Below are 18,881 nucleotides of genomic sequence, written 5' to 3'. Positions count from 1 at the left end.
TTTCTGGCCATTAGCGACACACACACACACACACACCACACACACACACACACACACACACACACACACACACACACACACACTAGTTTACACAACATTTCCCCTCCCTTCCCTTTAAGATGTCAGTTGTAAGAACTGGTGTGAAGCTGGCTGCTGTTAGTTCTAGGTGTGCTAAATCAGATGTCCCAGTTTACCATTATCATCAGATGCATTTGCCAGTGGGGGGAGCGTGTGTATTTTTCTTTGTGAATTATGTATGCATTATGCATTTGGTTGAAGAATGTGTGGGTGGGAGACAAATCCTGTGCTTCTGTGACACAGTGTGATGAAGCGGGTTGAAATGTAGGGTGGATAGTCCCCTCCATCTCCTAAGATTCACACTTAATTTCAATAATTTCAGCTCAGATTAGTTAGCACTGGGACTAATGAGATTATCCTCACACCCAGATGATACTGTAGCTCTTTAATAACAATTCAGTTTATTATATATGCATATGTCCTTTATGTTGAAGACATGTGCACACAGTTATACACGTACACAGAGCTCAACTGCTGGTGTGACCGATGGATTGTGAGCTACAATGCTAGGTTGTTTTCTCTTCCTACTGCCCAAAAAAGCTTTCTCACCCACAATGCATTTCTGCTCTCAGCTTCCCCTACTCTCTAGCCCTGTTTCTGTCAAATCCCCTTTACTGGCACTAATTCGTTCTATCAATGACGGGAAAAAATTGAAAGCTATGAATCAGAAACTGCGTGCTTTCTCAAACAAACTGAGGAAGAATAGCCAGATTGTACTATTTATTTAAGTCTGAATGGTGTCAAATGCATCAAAACTTGGGGTTCCACTTTCTGCAAACAGAGCACAATTTCTTCCTGGGTGATGCCAAGCTGTGCGTAAAATGACAATTAAATGGAGCAAATCCAAATGATTACAGAACCCCCTGATGGGGATTCACATTCAAACTCTTAAGGACTTTTCAGGGAGGAGGCTTAAGAACGGTTAGCTGAGAGTTTGTAAGACATGACTGGTGGATTAGCATTCATGGGCGATTCTACTGTGGCCCACTGGGATGGGGAGCAGCCAGCTGACAGGGAGAGGAAAGCAGCTTTAGCATTATATAGTATTTAGCCTTAATGAGTTACTACAGAGTTTTCAATGCAGAGAGCAAAGGCTCCATCTAGGTTTTATGTCTTGAATGTCTTCAGTCTTACCTGAAGTAGTTAAATTAGTTGAAGGCTTGCTTTTAGATATATAAGGAACTCTTTCATGGTAACTTTTAGCAACTTGATGAGGTATCTTCAGGTTTTACAAATCCTCAGGTTTTAATTTTTAACGTGTAGTAATGGAGACAAGTACTTTCCATACATCAAACACACATTTAATGTACCTTACGTGAATATTTGTGATGCTGAAACAATCTCAAAGGGTCACCGCATAATAACATAGACTTTTAAATACAGCATTGCCTGTATTCTATTAGAAAATCAGGCATTAACCACTAGCTGCATGTGGCACATTCTAATGGGTTACAAAAGTTGCCCAAGAAGCCACTACTGCAAGAGGTAAATCACCCTAAAAAATGCATATTGATGCATCTTTCTGAGCTGATTTCTTAAAGTTGTTATTTATAGTTTTATGCTACACACACAGATGAGTTGAGGTAAATTACACAATGCAGGCAGCCATAATGTCCATATGTGTGCACACGTGCTACAGAGCCCAGCCAATGGTGACATAAAAATATAGAAGGGGGTGGGGTGGGGGCTATTCTTTGTTTGAAGTGGGGGGTAAGTGGGGTTCAGACGAATTACACAGATGTTGACTTTTGAAGCCAAATCCACGTTTCACTCAATAATCTCCACATCAAATACCCCCCACTGACCCCACCCAAACCAATCAGTGGCATACTCAGAGGGGGTGCCCACATCCATGTGGGTAACAGAGCATGTGTGGATTAACCATCACACACACACGCACCCCCACACAGACACTTCTTGTCTACTAGAAGGCACAATGACCTTAACCCAGATATGACTGACATGCAGAGTTCATTTCCCCTAGAGATGGGCTTATAGCCACAACAGCAACACCACCAAGCACCCATGTATGAATTCCCAGCCCTCCCTCCAACACAGAGGCCAGCAGTAAAGTTCAGCCTCACAATATGAATTGCCTCAGCAAATACTGCCAACCATAACAGCTGCATGCACATCTGCTGTGGATTCATATAGCCTGGTGGTATCTGATATAAGCTCTATGGTAATAAAAATATATATATATTCTGATAATATTAAGTTAATGAAGCATCTTATAAATTACACAAATATTCAATATGCAGGCATAATTACATAGGATATGAATATACTTCATATAGTTTGATAGATCCTCAGAAACCTCTGGATATATTATTTCTTTCATAATAAATACAGAAAAATATATTGGACTCCCTGGGTTTGCCAGTCCTGTGTCTGTGTGTGTGTGGCCTGTGTCTGTGTGTGTGCCTGCACTCATGAGTTGAGAAAGATGATGAACAGCATGGCCAGATAAGGGCACACAGAGGAATCCATTGTTCCTGTTTGTTAACTTCCCCTCCGCTCTCTATCACTTCCTCCACCCATCCCCTCTTTTCTATCTCATGACTTGGTTCATGACTCAGGTGAACAAACAGGTCCAGGGAGGGAGCCGTACTGTCATAAACAGCCTCTGGAGTGTCAAGTTAAGCTACCTTGTGATTCTTGCCGTGCCGGTACACCATCCAGTCCTCCCCGTTGGTGCTGACTTCCAGTTTGAAGGTTGTGACGTAGTAGGACTTCTGTGTCTCCTTGGAAATGGCGCCTTGTGTGGCGATGCCTGTCAAAACCTTCAGGAACTGGAGGTCAACCTTGAAGAAGTAGCAGAAATACAGTAAATAACCGAATAAAATGGTTTAGAGCAGACGAGAATAAAGTCATCGATACAGATTGCCGCAGGAGATTAATGATCATCAGGAACGATGTAGATAACAGAGCGAGCAGCTGCCGAGTCTATCTGTCACAGAGACAGCAGGAGATGGACACCCACTCTGGTCCTCTGCTGAGGATGCTCAGGTGTTCAGCGTGTGTGTGTCTTTGCACTGTCATGTGTGAGTGTGGGGGGAGGACGACTGGAGGCAAAGATCAATGGCATAGTGTTCGGATGCATTCCTGAAGAGCACCTTCATCAATCACATGGTGTTGCTCCTCTCAAGTGTGTGTGCGTGGCCGCGCCAGGGCCCTTGTGTGTGCTTGACACAGGAAAGATTGAGAGCACAGAAGAACTTCCTTATCATCAATTCACAGTTCCTGCATTTGTTTTCAACGCGCATCTGCGGTGCGTTTTATGGCATCGTCAACGCATATGAGATCCTGCTGCTCTGGAAATAGTTTCCGTTATTTTCACCAAGACAACTCATCTTCACTTAGTGTCCTTGAGTTAAAGTGCTTGAAGTTTAAGTTTCTCTTTACTTTGGAAACTTTTTAATAATGAAAATGGCACGTCTTATTAACATCATACTTCTGTTTACTTGCAGTAATTAGTTCAAGACTTTAGTCTTTGTGAATAGTGTGTCCAGGGTGTGTCTTGCCCCGATGTAGGTGGACTGGGTCCCAGCCTATGAAGGATGGATGGATTATACCAAAACAGGAAGAGCCACTTCCACACCCAGAAATTCTGTCTTCATAGTTTGTTAAAAGCGAAACATCTGCTTCCTATCTCTGACTTCTGCCTCCTCCAGGTGCAGAAAAATTGAATATATGATATAGTCTGACCTGTATGTACTCCTTGTTGCTGTCCTCAGAAGGTGTCCAGGCGTTGTCATTGTTGTTCAAGCGTGCCTGTCGTGGTAACCAGCGGTTGTCATAAAAGGTCGTGGAAGCGCTGATCTGATCATCGCTTATTTTCCCAGACTCCATGCCGAGCGTCGTACTGCAGTGGAATGCTGATGCGAAAAGAGAGGTGTGTAACTGAACAGTGTTTAGCTGTAAGGTGGCAAAAAGCAGCTGGGAGAGAGAAGTAAAAGATAAAGAAAATGGATGACAAATGTGTGAAAAGCAATAAAAGCGGCGATCCGGTTTACCACAGAGTATGTGACGGCAAAGAAGAAAGTCAAATCAAGACAAAGCAGGAGGGACGGCAGACAGGAAGCAGGCCAGCAGGTGAGCAGAGGTAAATTGAGGTGAACTTCATTTATATTCGAAAGAAAATAGCACTGTTCTGACAAAGCGGCTCTCGTGGGGGGAAGACGACCGAAAGACAGAGAACATTAATAGCGGCAGGGCGGTGAAGATCAGGAGGGTAAGAGGAGCCAAAAGATGAAGAAAGAAAGAAGAGCGTCAGCAGAGATGGCGATGGTTAAAGTTTAGAAATGGATTTTGGAAAGAATAAAAGAAGCACGCAACCCCACAGAGGGAGCAGATACACCTTCATTTGAAGCCGTCTGACACTTACAGTCGCTGACTTCTTTGCGGGTCAGGTTGTATCGGGCAGAGAATCCGTCTTTGGCCACCGCCATGTCGGTGTGAAAGGACAGGGAAAGCAGGCCCGATGAGGACTGGATCTCCGGAGGGATTTTGGTCCCACAGTAACGACCGATCAGAGGAGCCACTGTGGATACATACAAATCAAACTCCTCTAATTACCCATGTAATAACCATTTTCCATGTTGGCTTTCAAGGTGTGGCCGGAACCTAATTATAGGTTCTGCTGTATCACGCTGAACTAGCTGCCTGATTAAAGCAGTCATTCTGTGTTATTTTAAATCATGAAAAGCTTTGAATGTGTGCGGTGATAACTCCTGCTGCATGTTGCTACATTTGCTAATAGCTACAACTATGATAAACTTTGTTAAAGGTTTTTAAATGGGCACCCAGTACAGCAAAAATAGGTTTCTGGTAGCCACGCTGTGTAATGTGTCACAGCATGCCTTGTCTTATCTCTCTTTCTCTCTTTCCCTTTCCTCTCCATCCCTCCATCTGCCATGCTTGTCTCAGCCAGCAGCCAGCAGGGGGGTTTTAATGCTCGCTTCGCTGGGATCATCGCACACACCAGAGGATGCATTGCCATAGTCTCAAGAGTAGCTCCCTCTCCAGACGCCAAAGCCTACATCCTCCTGTCTAGTCTCCAACCCATTCTTTCTGCTCGGGGACTTACCAGTTAGAAGTGGGTTACGCTTTAATTTCCCGCTAATTCTAAACTTTTAAAGGGTAAAAATTGTTTTCAGCTATCAAAGCTCCCGAATTCTGGGCTATAATTGGAATTTCAAATCCTTTTGGATCCCCCCTTTTTTAGCAACTGGAAACAGAATAATTAGAGCAAATCCTTACTTCTGGGGTGGGAAGAGATCCACTCACAACCGCTAATGGGGCTTTCATCGCTACTCTTATTACACTATGGTACTGTCAGTGCCTTTGATAACATCCTCAAATGTTTTCCTCTGCACTTCCTCATTGTGGTTGAATGACCACTTTCGTAACACTTGGCACCTCCGATTGGATGTAAACAGATATTCATCGTTGCTTTCACTCCCCTGGGGGAAGGAAGGAAGCGCTAGGTGATAAGGAAGGAGGACATGTGGAACATAAGAAAAGGGGGTGATGAAGGGTGTTATTATGCTAGGGAAGAGGGCCATGGGAAAGGACTGGTCCTCAGGGTGTTGAAGCACTTACTGTGTGAAATAACATTTCCTGTATGAAACGTTAAGGAATGTAAGGAAAGGCTGCTTACATCAAAGAAACTGTTGGCTACTTGGGAAATTCAAATGCGGTATGAAAATTCCTGTGCGAAAATGAGGTGAGATGCATGGATTTGTGGGTTCGGAAATGTGGTTTGGTGGCAATATGTATGCACTAAAATGCCAATTTGATACAGAATGTGTGTTTTCATGCTTACCTTGCTATGGCTACGCAGCCTTGTTAAAAAAGTAGGCTACCTGAAACCACTTTTTTGAGTAAATCAATTTATTTGAGCCTGTGATACACCGATTTTGTTTTCTTTTGATATACATGAAAAAAACTACCATATGTGTACACCAATGTAAATGTATTATAAATGTGATTAAATTATCATATGTAATTATAAATGTTTTATTTACAATAAGTTTCAATAAATATAATTACAGTAATAAAATAAAAGAATATCCTGCAGATTTTCTTCTGGATACAATGATTATTCTCCAGTAATAGTACAATATTGGCCTCAGAAATGCTAATGTGGCAGACGTGTAATTTGGTTTTAAATAGGAAAACTGCACGTTGAATTAAATGCATAAAGCTAACTCACAGGAGGTCTACTTGGGTGAATGTACTTCATTAGATCACTGAGCATGTGGATTTATTGATAACGTCTGTTCTCACCTTGCGGCAGGCCGTCCCACACGTCCAGCCAGTCATACTTGCAGTCACCCTCTCCCACCAGCAGGGGGTCGTTCTCCAGATCAAAGGTCAGGAACGTGAGCATGATGTCCATGTGAGGCGGGGCGATGATCATATAGGAGCACTCCAGATTGTGAGGGTATTTATCTGGGAAGCCCGGTGACTCGATCATGCCTGAGGGGCTGGTGAAATTGCGGAAGCAGAATTCTGACCCTGCGAGGACGCAAAGATAAGTGGATATTTAGAACGGAATAAGCGTTTGGGCACGTTATGAGACCATGCAGCCGCTCGCAATCGATCATAGGAGGATATCTCATCTGACTTGCAGAGGTTGTTCCAGAGAGTCGTTCATCACTGGCAGCAAGCCGGAATATTCAGCAGCTGCGGCGGTGAATGCACAAACATACACTCAGTTTATGATTAAATGCTCAAGTGGGCGTGTCTAATGCTAAACCATAGCACACCCCAGGCCAATAACTGTGTTTAAGAAAGAAAGTATGTGTGATTTTGCTTAATTCCCATTACTCTGTTGTAAAACAATACACTTCTCAACACAGTAGACAGTAATTTCAGAAAACTAGCAATATTGCATTTTATGGCTATTTGTTTTTCCAACTACTGACCAGTACTTGTTGGTCCCCAGTCACGCACACACATTACTTAATGGTTGTAAGTGCACCCTTTGCCTTTGCTTCTCATTAGCCATGCAGATTAATACGCCCCGGGCAGCACACCTTGAGCGATGGCAGTTAGATCATTTACCCATCAGCCACTGCTCAGCGACCACTGGGATGGCTGAGTCACGGAACCGTGTTTATGGACTGGCACATCAATGAGGCTGGCAGAAAAATACGGCTGACAGTCCAGCTCACTCATTCATAAACCCTGGCTATTTTCTCATCAACCACATGGCTTTAATCTTTCTATCTTTACACACCACAGCCAGTCTGTGGAGGTGCATGTCTTTCTCTATTTTTATACTTGCCATAATAGACTGTACATGCAATAATGCTGTGAAGAGACTGCCGGACTCTCGTTAGATCTGTGACTGGCCATGCATGTCAGAAATGCCTGCAGCTTTGAGCTTTCTTAACTATCTGATAATCCTTTTCTTTAGGCTATTTATGACAACACTTGTTGGCGACAGTCTTTTTTTACATCTCTTCTCCAGTTGAGTCTATTTTAGCGCGGCCTGGTGCTAGCACCACCACAAAGGAAATGGGACCGTTTCCTTCTTGCAGGACTTTCCCATTCAGCGAGTGTAATGGAGAGCATCTCGCAAGGTCAGGTTGGGAAGGATCCCAGTGGATCGCATCTTAAGGCACTGCACAGTTTCAGACAACTGCCTGTCCTTTTAATAAGGAGATGCATATTCATACAAGACGTTGAACAGCACAGACACGTTTGCAGCGCATTCCTTCTGTGGCATTCCTCCAAGGCACCAGTCCTTATTATCAGGCAACCCTATAAAAGCACAGGGGCCAGCAAACTGCTCCCACCCTCCCCTGTCTACACTTGGTTAATGGTGATGAACTGACCCCAATCAATGCAGAGACAGAAAAACTGAAGAGGCATTCACAGCCCTGTTATTTTCTCACAAATTATTTCCATTTTCATTTGCCATCCATCTGCTTATGTTATGTTATGCTGGGCCAGTGCTCTGAGCAGGGTCAACCAGACTTTCCTCTCTCTGGACACTTCCTCCAGCTCTTTTGGGAGGATCCCATCAGTCACCAATTGTCCATTTGTCTTTCCCTGCTATTTTGGTACCGATTACTTGTATAGGTGCCCATCGTGTATGTCTGTTTATGACATGCCTGCATGCTCTATTAAAAACACAATTTCATCCCTACATGTTTAAAGTAACCTCTTATTCTTCTCCCACTTAACATGAATACGCAACATGAAAACACCCACGAATCATCACGCTTCCTGCTAGGAGCCTGTCTGCCTGCTCGCTCAAACACAGGCGCGCACGCACACAAAGTTCCGCATGTTGAAAGATGATGGTAATTTCCACCAAGATACCTACACTACTCCATTTCAAGCAAGCTTTTGACCTCGCCACCTTGTGCTATTGTGTGCACATGTGTCTACATGTGTATGATCTGAGTAATCACAAGTCTTAGAATATATTTTCCAATGTATATTTTTGCTTTCCATTTAACAATATTAATATATATATATTAATAATAATCTAGTCAATTCAGTAAAACGAAGCAATAATAGAGAGATCTGACTTGGTTTTTCTTGTTCCACCCCTCCATTAAGCCTGTGCATCCCTTGCTGCTGCCATGCTTCGGCCGTTCTCCACGAGCCTTGAAGGTGTCTGTAGGTGTGTGATGGCTTCTCAGCATGTGTGAGTCCCAGTAACACACTGGCCTTGTTTTTTTTACTGGGTCACAGTGCAGCTGTCTGGAGTCCTACTGTTGAAAAGCTTCAATCTGAGCACAGCGTGACTCCATCGTACACACAAGACACACACACATGCTCTGTGCGTTTCATGCCGCCTCGGATACTAAATGGCGGCGCACACACGCACACACGTTACGTTTTGTGGCGTATGCATGAGTACTTTCTCTCTTCGTCAGTGCTCATTACTTTACAGTATATGAACACACCAAAAACAACGTCCCTTCGCTACCACCTACCATCTCCCTTTGGCACGTCTCTCAAACACCCTAGCGAGCCGCTGGTTGGTGCATGCGACGCACACTGCGCTGCCATTTGGCAAGAGCTGTTCACTGGCATTGAAGGGTAAATCATAGTGTGAGTGTGTGTGACAAACTGGGGGATGAGAGAGTGAGTTGCTGGGTAGAAACCACTCTGTTCTCGCACATGGTCGCCTGATGTAGAGGCAGCTCCACATGTCAGGGCAATCCCCCGCCAGCCCCTCCTTTTTCCTTCCCTTTCATTTGTTCTCCGTCTTCTCGGATCTTTAAACGCTCCGTCTCATCTGGAGTCGTCGGCCCACAGACTTTTGCTAAGAGCTCACCTCTCTGCGACTGTCTGGTGGGCATCAAACCCTCCTCGCCTCTCTGTCTACCTCACGTGCATCTGCTCCTCATGTGCAGACGCTCTGGCGTGCTGGAGTTGGAGCGCAGGATGCCATAGAAGGAAATCTCTCCTGCAGCATCTGAACTAATGCCTGGGTATGCGTGCGTGAAGCTGTGTACTGCACAAGGGGCGCGAGGGTGGAAAAATTATGACCATAACAACAACAACAACACATTAGGGCCCATGAAGAGGAAAACAACATTCTTTGCATGCTGCACACTAACAGTTATTAGGCCAGGAGGGACATTTTACATTATGTAGAGCCGAAGGCTGGGTTACGCTCCTGAATTCTGCGGAATTTGACTATAGTGTTTATAAAGCATCGCGCAATAACCTACATTATTTCTGATTATTAATTGAAGTTTCAATGAATAAAGACTCATAGTGGTTTGATGTTAGCTGAGAAGCTTTGCAGATGCAAATGTTGTTGCTCGTTTTGTCTAAGCGGATCCAATTTATTAATTTAAAAATTCAATTCATTAATTCAAAAATTCCATTTTCCACTGACGGTTGATTGTGTTTCCGGAATAAACAGCACATGGCAATCAGCCATACAGTAACAGACGTCACTGACTCGGGGGTTGGTCTCCAATCAAGACGATAGCATCAGAAAACAGGGCCGCTGTTGTGACTGGCACTTGGGTGGGGGGTCTCCGCCTAAGGCTGTTCTCCTGCTGCAGCCCACAGATGCCACAACAGCGGTCATGGAGGGGACCCAAATGGCCCCTGGGTGCTCCAGACCCGTCGCATCTCGCCGATTGGCTAGACTGCTATCTCTCCAGTGGTGGGCTTTCAGGAGACTGGGAAAAATGGGGGCTGTACTGGTAAGTCTTCCTCCTGTAGCCGTGGTAACAGCATCAGCAGCACGTGACATACGTGAAAGTGTTGTGGGGGCTGGTTAAAGGGGGCTGGATAAAGGGTTAAGCACGCACCATCGGGAGCAAAGTAGGCCACAATAATAATGGGGAGGAGGGGAGTCTTGCACTTTCACTGTACAAGGGGGTTAAGACATACATACAGCTACAAGGGTGGGGGGAGATGAGGAAGGATGTTGTTTTGGGGCAAAGCCTCATTCTGCCTCCCCTTAGGAGGTCTAGAGAAAGATGGAGGGGGGTTAGGGTTAGATAGATGTAGAGCCAGAGGTCGACTCTTGGTCCTTGCTGCTTGAAATAATTAGCAGTCACTGCAATTTAACACACCAGACGCACGCCAATGCACAAAAACGAGCGTGCACAGATACACACATGCAGACATACACATACCAACACAGACAGATTGCTTGTTTGGTCCAAAATCCCCCGGAGTTGTTACAGTCATTGCTTATGTAATTGGGTTGAATGAGCAAAACAAAAACAATCTAAGGTATTATTGGTTCTTGCAGTGGAAAACAGGTCGAGAAGAGGCTCTGTGTCCCCGTCTTTAATTCAAATTTCACTTTAGAGGATGTTGCTGGCAAGGAAATATAATGAGCAGCATTAGCTGATAATCCTGTGGTCTGGTTTCATAAGGATCGAAACAAGTATTTCTTATGGGATTATAATGTTTTTGTCTTTTTATCTATATTTTATTTAAGTGTATGTAGGGTAATCACGTTTGGAATGATAAACAAAGCCCCCCCCACTTCTCACTACACACTCACACACGTATACACCAGACAGACTCTCTCTGACTCTGAGACCCAGCATGTTGGGGTCAGCCAGCACTGTGAACTGTACTGTCTGTGTGGGATGGGATGGGAAGGAAACCACACACACACACACACACACACACACACACACACACACACACACACACACACACACACAGCTCCGAGCTGTGTGCAGAGATCTTAATCTCTGCTGGGGAACACCCTCTAAAAACACATGTGCTCCCATAAACACAAACCTGCACAGTGGACACGCAATGTACCAAAAATATCCACTGCGAGGCTGAACTCACAGCTATTGGCCAAACAATGCTGCTCCCAATTTACAGTGCAGGAAAGAGCCAACACATTCCACTAATAATCTTAAAATCAGTGCAGTTGTTCCACAAACGAAATCGGTTTTTCCTGTCAGTTGTTGTGAATTGTGCTTGTTGTAAACTGGCGGCCCAGGCTCAGTAGGACAAACGTCTATGAGGAGAGTGTGCATGCGAGGAAACGCAGTAATTAACTCATGGCCTCAATCAGGAATCATGAATACATTTCCTCTCTGACTCACTCATCTCTTTGTCAGTATGTCTTCATCACCCCAATCCTTTCCCCAGCGTGTCTGTCTGTCTGTCTGTCTGAGCCTGTGAGCATCTATCATTCCATCTCTCTACATCAAGCCGATGGAGTTAGCAGACACCTACACATCGTCTCATGCTGACACAATTCCTTGCACCACCCTGAATCTACACCAGTATCTTACCATGGTAACCGTGTACCCTATCATTCAGCCCTCAGTACAAGCTGTATGTGTTTCTGTGTGTTTATCGGGCACAATATTTCTGTTTAACTGAGTTGGTGCCCTGAGATGGTCAAATCCTCCTCGTCTAGCAAAACACCTCATCGTCGGATATCTGAAGATAAGATTCAGTCTCTTCTGTTGGTTTGAGGCCGTTGTTGCCCTCTGTTGTTTTAAGGGTGTTAAAAAATACCCAAAACTAATTATAGATGTCAAGAACATTCTAAAAACAAGTGAATACCCAAATTTAAGCACTTAAAAATGTACGTGCAAAGTAGAAGCAGAAGTGAATATACATGTTTTGTATTGTATGATCAGATTCAGGCAGTTGCCTTTAAAATATGCTGAAATGGAAGAACAGCACCTTAAATTTATAAAAAAAAGTGAGTGTATGTTAAAATATAGTGATCTTTTATCACTGTTTCTGTAAAAGCTGCAGAATAACTCTTAATCTGTTTTACTTTTGTAGTCATTATTTTATACTTCCTCATGGTTGGGATGAACAGTGGAGTTTGCAGAACTTCCTGCGATCAGCTGGTAACTCATTTGGACATAAATCTTTTCGCTGCCTCGAGGCCACCTGCCCATTGCACCGCTTAGTCTTTGCACATCGACACACCTCACACCTCACCACCAAAGCAAATACTTTCCACTGCGACTTCACCTGCAATGTGCACTTCACCTTGTGTACCTCGATGACCTCAAATAAATCCCATTTCGGCACACACTCATCCCCATCAATCTCCTTGCCTCCGCCTCAACCCATAAACCTTTAACCTCCGGTTCGACTGCAAGTTGCCTCAGAGCTTTTTCATCCTCCCAGCGTTGCCTCCCACACCGGACCTTGCTCATCCCCCAAGAAGAAGTGGCTCCTGCTCCAATTAAGTACAAATTCCTGGCATGTTTTTGGATTACTTTTAGGTAAATGTTTTTTCCTTTTGTAACCTTTGCCAAACAGAAGTAAGAAGGTGACTGATGATGGGATTGGGGCTGTGAAGGGCTGAGAAGTCTAGTGAAGACAGCTCTACAGCTACCCCCCCCCCCCTTCCTGGTCACTGGACAAGCTCAACATTTCTCTCATATGTTTCAGCTTAAGAATCTTTTAATTTAACAGCAAGAACATTGTCAAACCATTTTTGGAAGAGAACTTTATACTGGCACACCCTAAAACTGGGCAACATTACAGCATTTCCAGTCTCTTCTGATGTATTTTGCTTGACTTAAAATTCAGCTAACTTTAAGGAAATATGGATGAAAACATTTTTCATCTAAAACTAAAGCACATGTTGGCCAAATGCACTGTTCACTGAATGAAATCCATTACACACGAGCAGAGGTGTTTCTGCAATCCACCACTAGGGGGCATTGAGAAGTTCTGACTCGATTAATCTATCTGTGATAATTTAACTCTGTTCCGAATTGGTGCTGTAAGAAATACGCTTCTACTCCACCTCCTCACCTGTTTTGAAGATCTCATAACGTAGAGAGAAGCCCGCCCCCTGGTGGGCATAGTCTGACACAAATCGGATCTGCAGGGAGGACCCAGATGAAATGATTGGCGCAGGGGCGATATTGCTGCAGTGTCGACCCAGCACATCAGCGGTGTCCGAGGTCCCGTCACGGATCTCAATGAAGTCATACCTGTGCCACAACAAAAGCAAAGACTTTATTATCCAAGGCTTGAGAATGTTTTCAGGCAAGGATCTAAACAATGGGGTTTTTATTGAGCACAAACAGCAGGAGGGGAATAAGAGAAGGCAGGAGATAAAAGTGCAGAGAAGATAAACATGGAAGATAGTTATGGGCTTATGTAAGAAGCTTGGCTAATAAAAACCAGACAGGTGTCAACTGAAGGTTCAGGTTTGCCAGAATGCACAGCCTCCCAGCAATTTAAGGATACAACACGAGACACGAGGAAATATATCAGCTACAGACTTGGCAGTCAGTCAGCAAAGCTTAAACGATCCATGCTTAAAATTAGACTTTGCCGTCTCATTGGAAATGGTTCTTTGTCCCATTTTACATGCAACGGAGAAAATAAACAAAGTAACGGTTCCCAACACTAGGTGGCGGTATGCAGCTTTTCAGTGGGTAAAGATGGCCGCCTTTCCGGTTGATCTATTACGTCCCATAAGAAAGCACAGGAGGTGGTGGAACACGCACACGTGTTGTCTAGTTTAACTCCCATTGAGGCGTGTACATGCCAGAGAAAATCGTGTATCTCGGTCAGATGGGATATATAGAGAGGACACCGATATTAGTCGGATTAACACATTTACATGTGCGTCAGTTGTCTAGTTACAGTCAGATTGACACAATCATTGGTTTTATTAAGTGTTATGTAAATGTACTGAGTGAGTCTCCATGTTACTTGCTTTTCCCCTCAGCTGCATTCAATAAATTTAGCTCTTACGACCTAGTTTTGCGCGGAACAACAAGCTCAGATTCTTTTTTATGCACGCTGGAGGGTAAGCGATCACCCAAATCATTCAATTCTAGATTCCAGCAAAGCGAATGGAACAAGCAGAATCACTCCCTCGGCAGAACAGACGACTCAGATAAGGAAATGCCAAAACACCTTTTCAGTTGCACATCCCCTCTGCTCGTTGTGCCCTTTCCCAGTCCTACTGACCCCGAATGAATAAAGCGAATTCCTAACTGTCAGCTCGGATGAGCGCAAGTGTGTTTTTATATGCGTGTGTGAGAGAAGAGATGGCCCACCTGGCTGATCCAGAATTAGCTCCTTGCTCTGTGTGTCATTCTGCTGACATTAATAGACACATGCAACCACACAGTCACATGCAGAGGTGACACACACTTAGAGTCGCAACCTCTACTTACTCGCAAATAGAACATTTGTGTTTCCTTTTGTATATTTCTGTGTTTTCTCATAGTTCAACTCTGACATGTCAACGGTAGTCACTTTACAATTTTTTTCCAGGCCTCTTGTTAGCAGGCATGCAGTGAAAAGCCCAAATCCAAGAATGTTGTCATTAACTTGCATTAACTCAACTGATACTTCCACTCTATAGACACTCACCACGATTAAAGACTGTATAAAGGAAACAAATGGCAGGTGTAGCATCACGCCTCTGAAGAATGTTTGATTTTAAAGACAAAAACAGCACTATTGCCACTGACGTGCATGTGCGGAAAATCATCTGTTACTCAAAATATAAAGACCCAAGCCGTTGTTAACTCATAAACAAACTTTGGAGACAGCTAAAAAATTATATGTCTTTGCAGACCACCCAAAGTCGCTGCAACTGCCAGTGAAGCACCTGGCATTAAAGTATTCATTTTAGGTTGTGACAATAAACACGATAAATTCCATAATTTCTGTCTCGCTGCTATTTTGGTGTCGTGTGTTTAAGTTACCGTCTAATGTTTAGTCTCTGTCCCCACCCTCCCTCTCTTGCTGTCTCACTCTAGTGTTAACAAGCCTTCTATTTGTCATTATTCCAAGTCCCTGAATGCATTGCAGCAGGAGCCGTACGATTATGTTCAGACGCACACGCAAATGCATACATGCAATTAGTACATATGACAAAGCTATGGAATTAAATAATAAATTAAACCTGCAGGGCTGTGATTGTCTCCCCAATTACTATGATTGGCTCTTTGCTGCTAAAGAGAAAAAAAAGCATTACAAGACTTTTGAACCGCTTCCATATGCAGCACCGTAATGAGGAGGCTATTTTTTGGGACTTCCTCAAACTAAAAAAATAAACAGTTTTCTAAGCATTAAGGCTGCTTTTGTAGTTCTTCTTAGGAAAAAAATGGGATTAAGTAGAGTCACTAAAGCCTCTTTCTGGTTATCTCCTCCATGCAGCGCACTATTTCCTATAGAGGGGGTTTGAACCAAGGCTGCCGATAGAAGGATAATCCGGAGCGCTTTAATCGAGGTCAGAATGGCACAGGTACAGGTGAGGATCAAAGTGTGAAATGAGCCTGTAATGTCGCCACAACACTCCCGGCATCCTGGAAGCAGATAACCAGGCAGCGGCTTTGTTTAATTAAGAATCAAATTGACCTGATTGGGGCCTTCAAATGGAGCCACGCTAATTCATGACAAAAGCAGAACTGAGAACGCCTCTCATGTGATGTTCACGAGTGTCACATTTTTCTAACACCTAAGAGACGATGAGTTTCAATATGTTTGGTGACATTTTGTATAGAATTCTTTTTCCTGCGACATATAAGCAAGTTTCAGTGCCCAGCGACACGCTTGTAATGCGCCGTATTACAAAGCGTACAAAACTGGGCTGGTGGGAAAACGAGCCAACGTCCAATTCTCTTAAACGTGTCTTGGATGTAATCCTGCATTACAGGGGCGATCGTACAGGTTTTAGCCAGGCGAGCTCCCACGGTGAGTCACGGTTATCCCTGAATGTGCCTACTTAGAGGTGCAACTGACATACGCTTCGGGGAAAACACACACTCTTACATGTGCCAATAAACACACCGATAGACAGACATGTACACACACCAGTGGATACACACACGCGCACTGTCGTGTCGCCAATGCATAAGAGGCCCGTGAAGGAGCTGAGAGCCTAATTAGGTTTTAATTGATTTTGGAGTGGGTCTCTCTCCCTCTCTGTCTGTCTCACTTTTTTCCTATGGTGGATTAGCGTCAGTGAGTGAGTGTTCCTCAGATGTGATTATTGACCTGTTCGCTCAGCCTCTCCCAAGGCTCTGATGAATACATGCATGAGGGGCTGATGTGTGAAAGCGCCGCTGTCTGTACGTCTGTCTCAAACACGCGCATTCCGCGACATTGCAAAAACGCGCCGCGCTCGTGCGCATTTGCCTGCACGCACACCCTCAAGCGTTAACCCACGAAGACATGCATTAGCAACACATGGTACTCGAAAATGTACCCAGACAGTCACGTAGCAACACCCCGAGACATATCTGCACACACTGCAAAACATTCCAAGACAAAAAAGATGGCTTCAGAGTTTATTTTTAGCCACCATTTATTTTATTATTTACCATTTTAAATATTTTGTGATCATTACGTTTAATGAAATGACTACTGTTAGCCCAACACGTGCTCTTTTGGAGAAATTCTTTCGAGTTTTTGCTCTTTTTAAAAAACAAAACTAACTGTACCTATAATCACGCATAAATTAAAGGTATTAGTAAGTCATTCAGAAGAGCCTGCATTGTTTTCCAAAAAGAGAATGGATAATCATTGAGGTTTGGGGCTAATTCTATGTTAATGAAGGCTAGATATTTCTGCTAGGTTTAAGAAATCCAATTAAAACTGGTACCTCATGTGGAATATACCATTTTTAGAATGTTTGTCTTAAAATGCTGTTTTTCATGGGCCAAAACCCCACCTACGTCTGGTTGGATCCCCGTTACAAGCGGCGTGTCTGACTGTCTGACAGTCTGTCTGGGTCTCCATGAGTGGCCCTGTGTTTAGGGAACCATTATGGCACACCAGTTTCACCCCCGCCCCCTCCCCATTCAGTCCACAGAGAGTAGATGCAGCAGAGGGAGAGAGGTTAAGGAAACTGAAAACCCTTAAGGGGCAGTAACTCTGCACCAGTCCAGACATGTCCTCTCTTCCTCTGCTACCATATATCACTCCGCTCCTCGACCAAAACAGCTAATTGCCTTTGACGCCTTTGCCAGGGAGCGGGGACACTTCCTAAATTCAATGGCATCTAACCACATACAAACTGAGCCGCAGCACATGTGCAGTGTGTCGAGTGTATTAGTTGCCTCCACTTGCCTTTGTGGCCATAATTGCACGACTGTATGTCACTGAGCCTCTCGTGTACACACAAGCAAGGTTCCTTTTAAGGAATTAGCTTGCTGTTATTCAAATATATGCTGCGATCAGAAAAACTAGCACGTATTCGAACTATAACTTTAGAAATTATGCACTTTCCATGGAAATGTAATCTACAGCCATAAATGGTTAGGAGTAGGGCAAACACACCACAGGTAGCATTGTAATGTGACACAAATGGAAGACATTAAACCACAACGACATTTCCACCACAAAACACCCAAAAGCCTCTTCAACACGTGCAAAATGCAACTGTCCACCTATTTGACCAGGATGTTCTTGCTACAGAGAGTCACAGTGGTACTTATTGTGACCATAAAGCATCAGACAACTGATGAGTTTAGCATCATCCAGCAGTGTATATGGAAATAATCCCCTAAATAAATGTGGTCATGAATATCCATTTAAAAAAGCATTAGTTGAAATGGATTAAAATGGATCTGGCGGGGGCTGAGGGGTCACTGCTTCAGCTCAGACAGCAGTTACAGTCTGATCGATGGCGCACTGGAAGGTCTGGGACAGAGTCCAGACTGTGGTCAGTGGGTTAGCCTCCGTCATCTGTAAGTATGAATATGTGATGGACAGAATTATAGGGAGGTGAGGCATGAAAGCATGAAGAAAGGGGGGGTGATATTTGTTTTGGGGGCTAGATTGAAGATGGCAGGGCCCCGAGGATCTGCAGGGATTTTGCTTGAAGAAGCTAGTTAATATTTCAGAGGCACTTACAGTTTATTAGCGTCCCCATCGAGGGCGGGAGGAGTGTGTGTCTCACCCGCACTTTACTGAAATTCAACGTTGTACCAGGACGGAGAGGGGAGGCAGTTGTTCGTTGTTTTCCTGATTAGGACTTTCTGTGCTCCAAAATTGGATAACTGACAAAAAGAACTCTGCAGAAGCACAGCCAAGTTTGGTTCGCTGACTATGGAGCAGCTGCTTCTCTTTTTTAGGGAAATAAACAAAATAAATCAGCAAGTCAAAGCAGCAAATTAGAGCTCAGATTTTTATTTAACTGTGATGTTCTGAATGTATCTTTTATGTACTTATACAGGCATTCATAACTCCATTCATGAGGTTTGCAGATCTGTTTGTCCTAATGCAAACCTCCACTCTTGTGCTGCGCCACTTCCATCTATTCAAGGATCACAGCAACATTTATTTCCGCACACACTTCAGAAAGAGGATGTCTCTCCCTTTTGGCCACA

General features: G+C 44.0%; 1 protein-coding gene across 2 annotated transcripts in view; it reads right to left on the bottom strand.

Annotated features, from left to right (window-relative positions):
* nrp2a (neuropilin 2a) overlaps positions 1 to 18,881 on the bottom strand; it is a 57,254-nt gene that overhangs the window by 25,190 nt on the left and 13,183 nt on the right. For both annotated transcript variants that reach the window (XM_057026838.1, XM_057026837.1), the window contains exons 3-7: positions 13,333 to 13,514; positions 6,370 to 6,600; positions 4,466 to 4,621; positions 3,787 to 3,956; positions 2,727 to 2,882 (exon numbers count right to left, since the gene is read on the bottom strand). In XM_057026838.1, coding sequence (XP_056882818.1) covers positions 2,727 to 2,882; positions 3,787 to 3,956; positions 4,466 to 4,621; positions 6,370 to 6,600; positions 13,333 to 13,514 — 895 coding nt within the window. The remainder of the gene's footprint in view (positions 1 to 2,726; positions 2,883 to 3,786; positions 3,957 to 4,465; positions 4,622 to 6,369; positions 6,601 to 13,332; positions 13,515 to 18,881) is intronic.

This window comes from Takifugu flavidus, chromosome 3 (genome assembly GCF_003711565.1).
Source record: "Takifugu flavidus isolate HTHZ2018 chromosome 3, ASM371156v2, whole genome shotgun sequence".
NCBI classification, from domain to species: domain Eukaryota; kingdom Metazoa; phylum Chordata; class Actinopteri; order Tetraodontiformes; family Tetraodontidae; genus Takifugu; species Takifugu flavidus.
The sequence above is the reverse complement of the archived record's forward strand: the minus strand, read 5'-3'. Positions and strand labels throughout refer to the sequence as shown.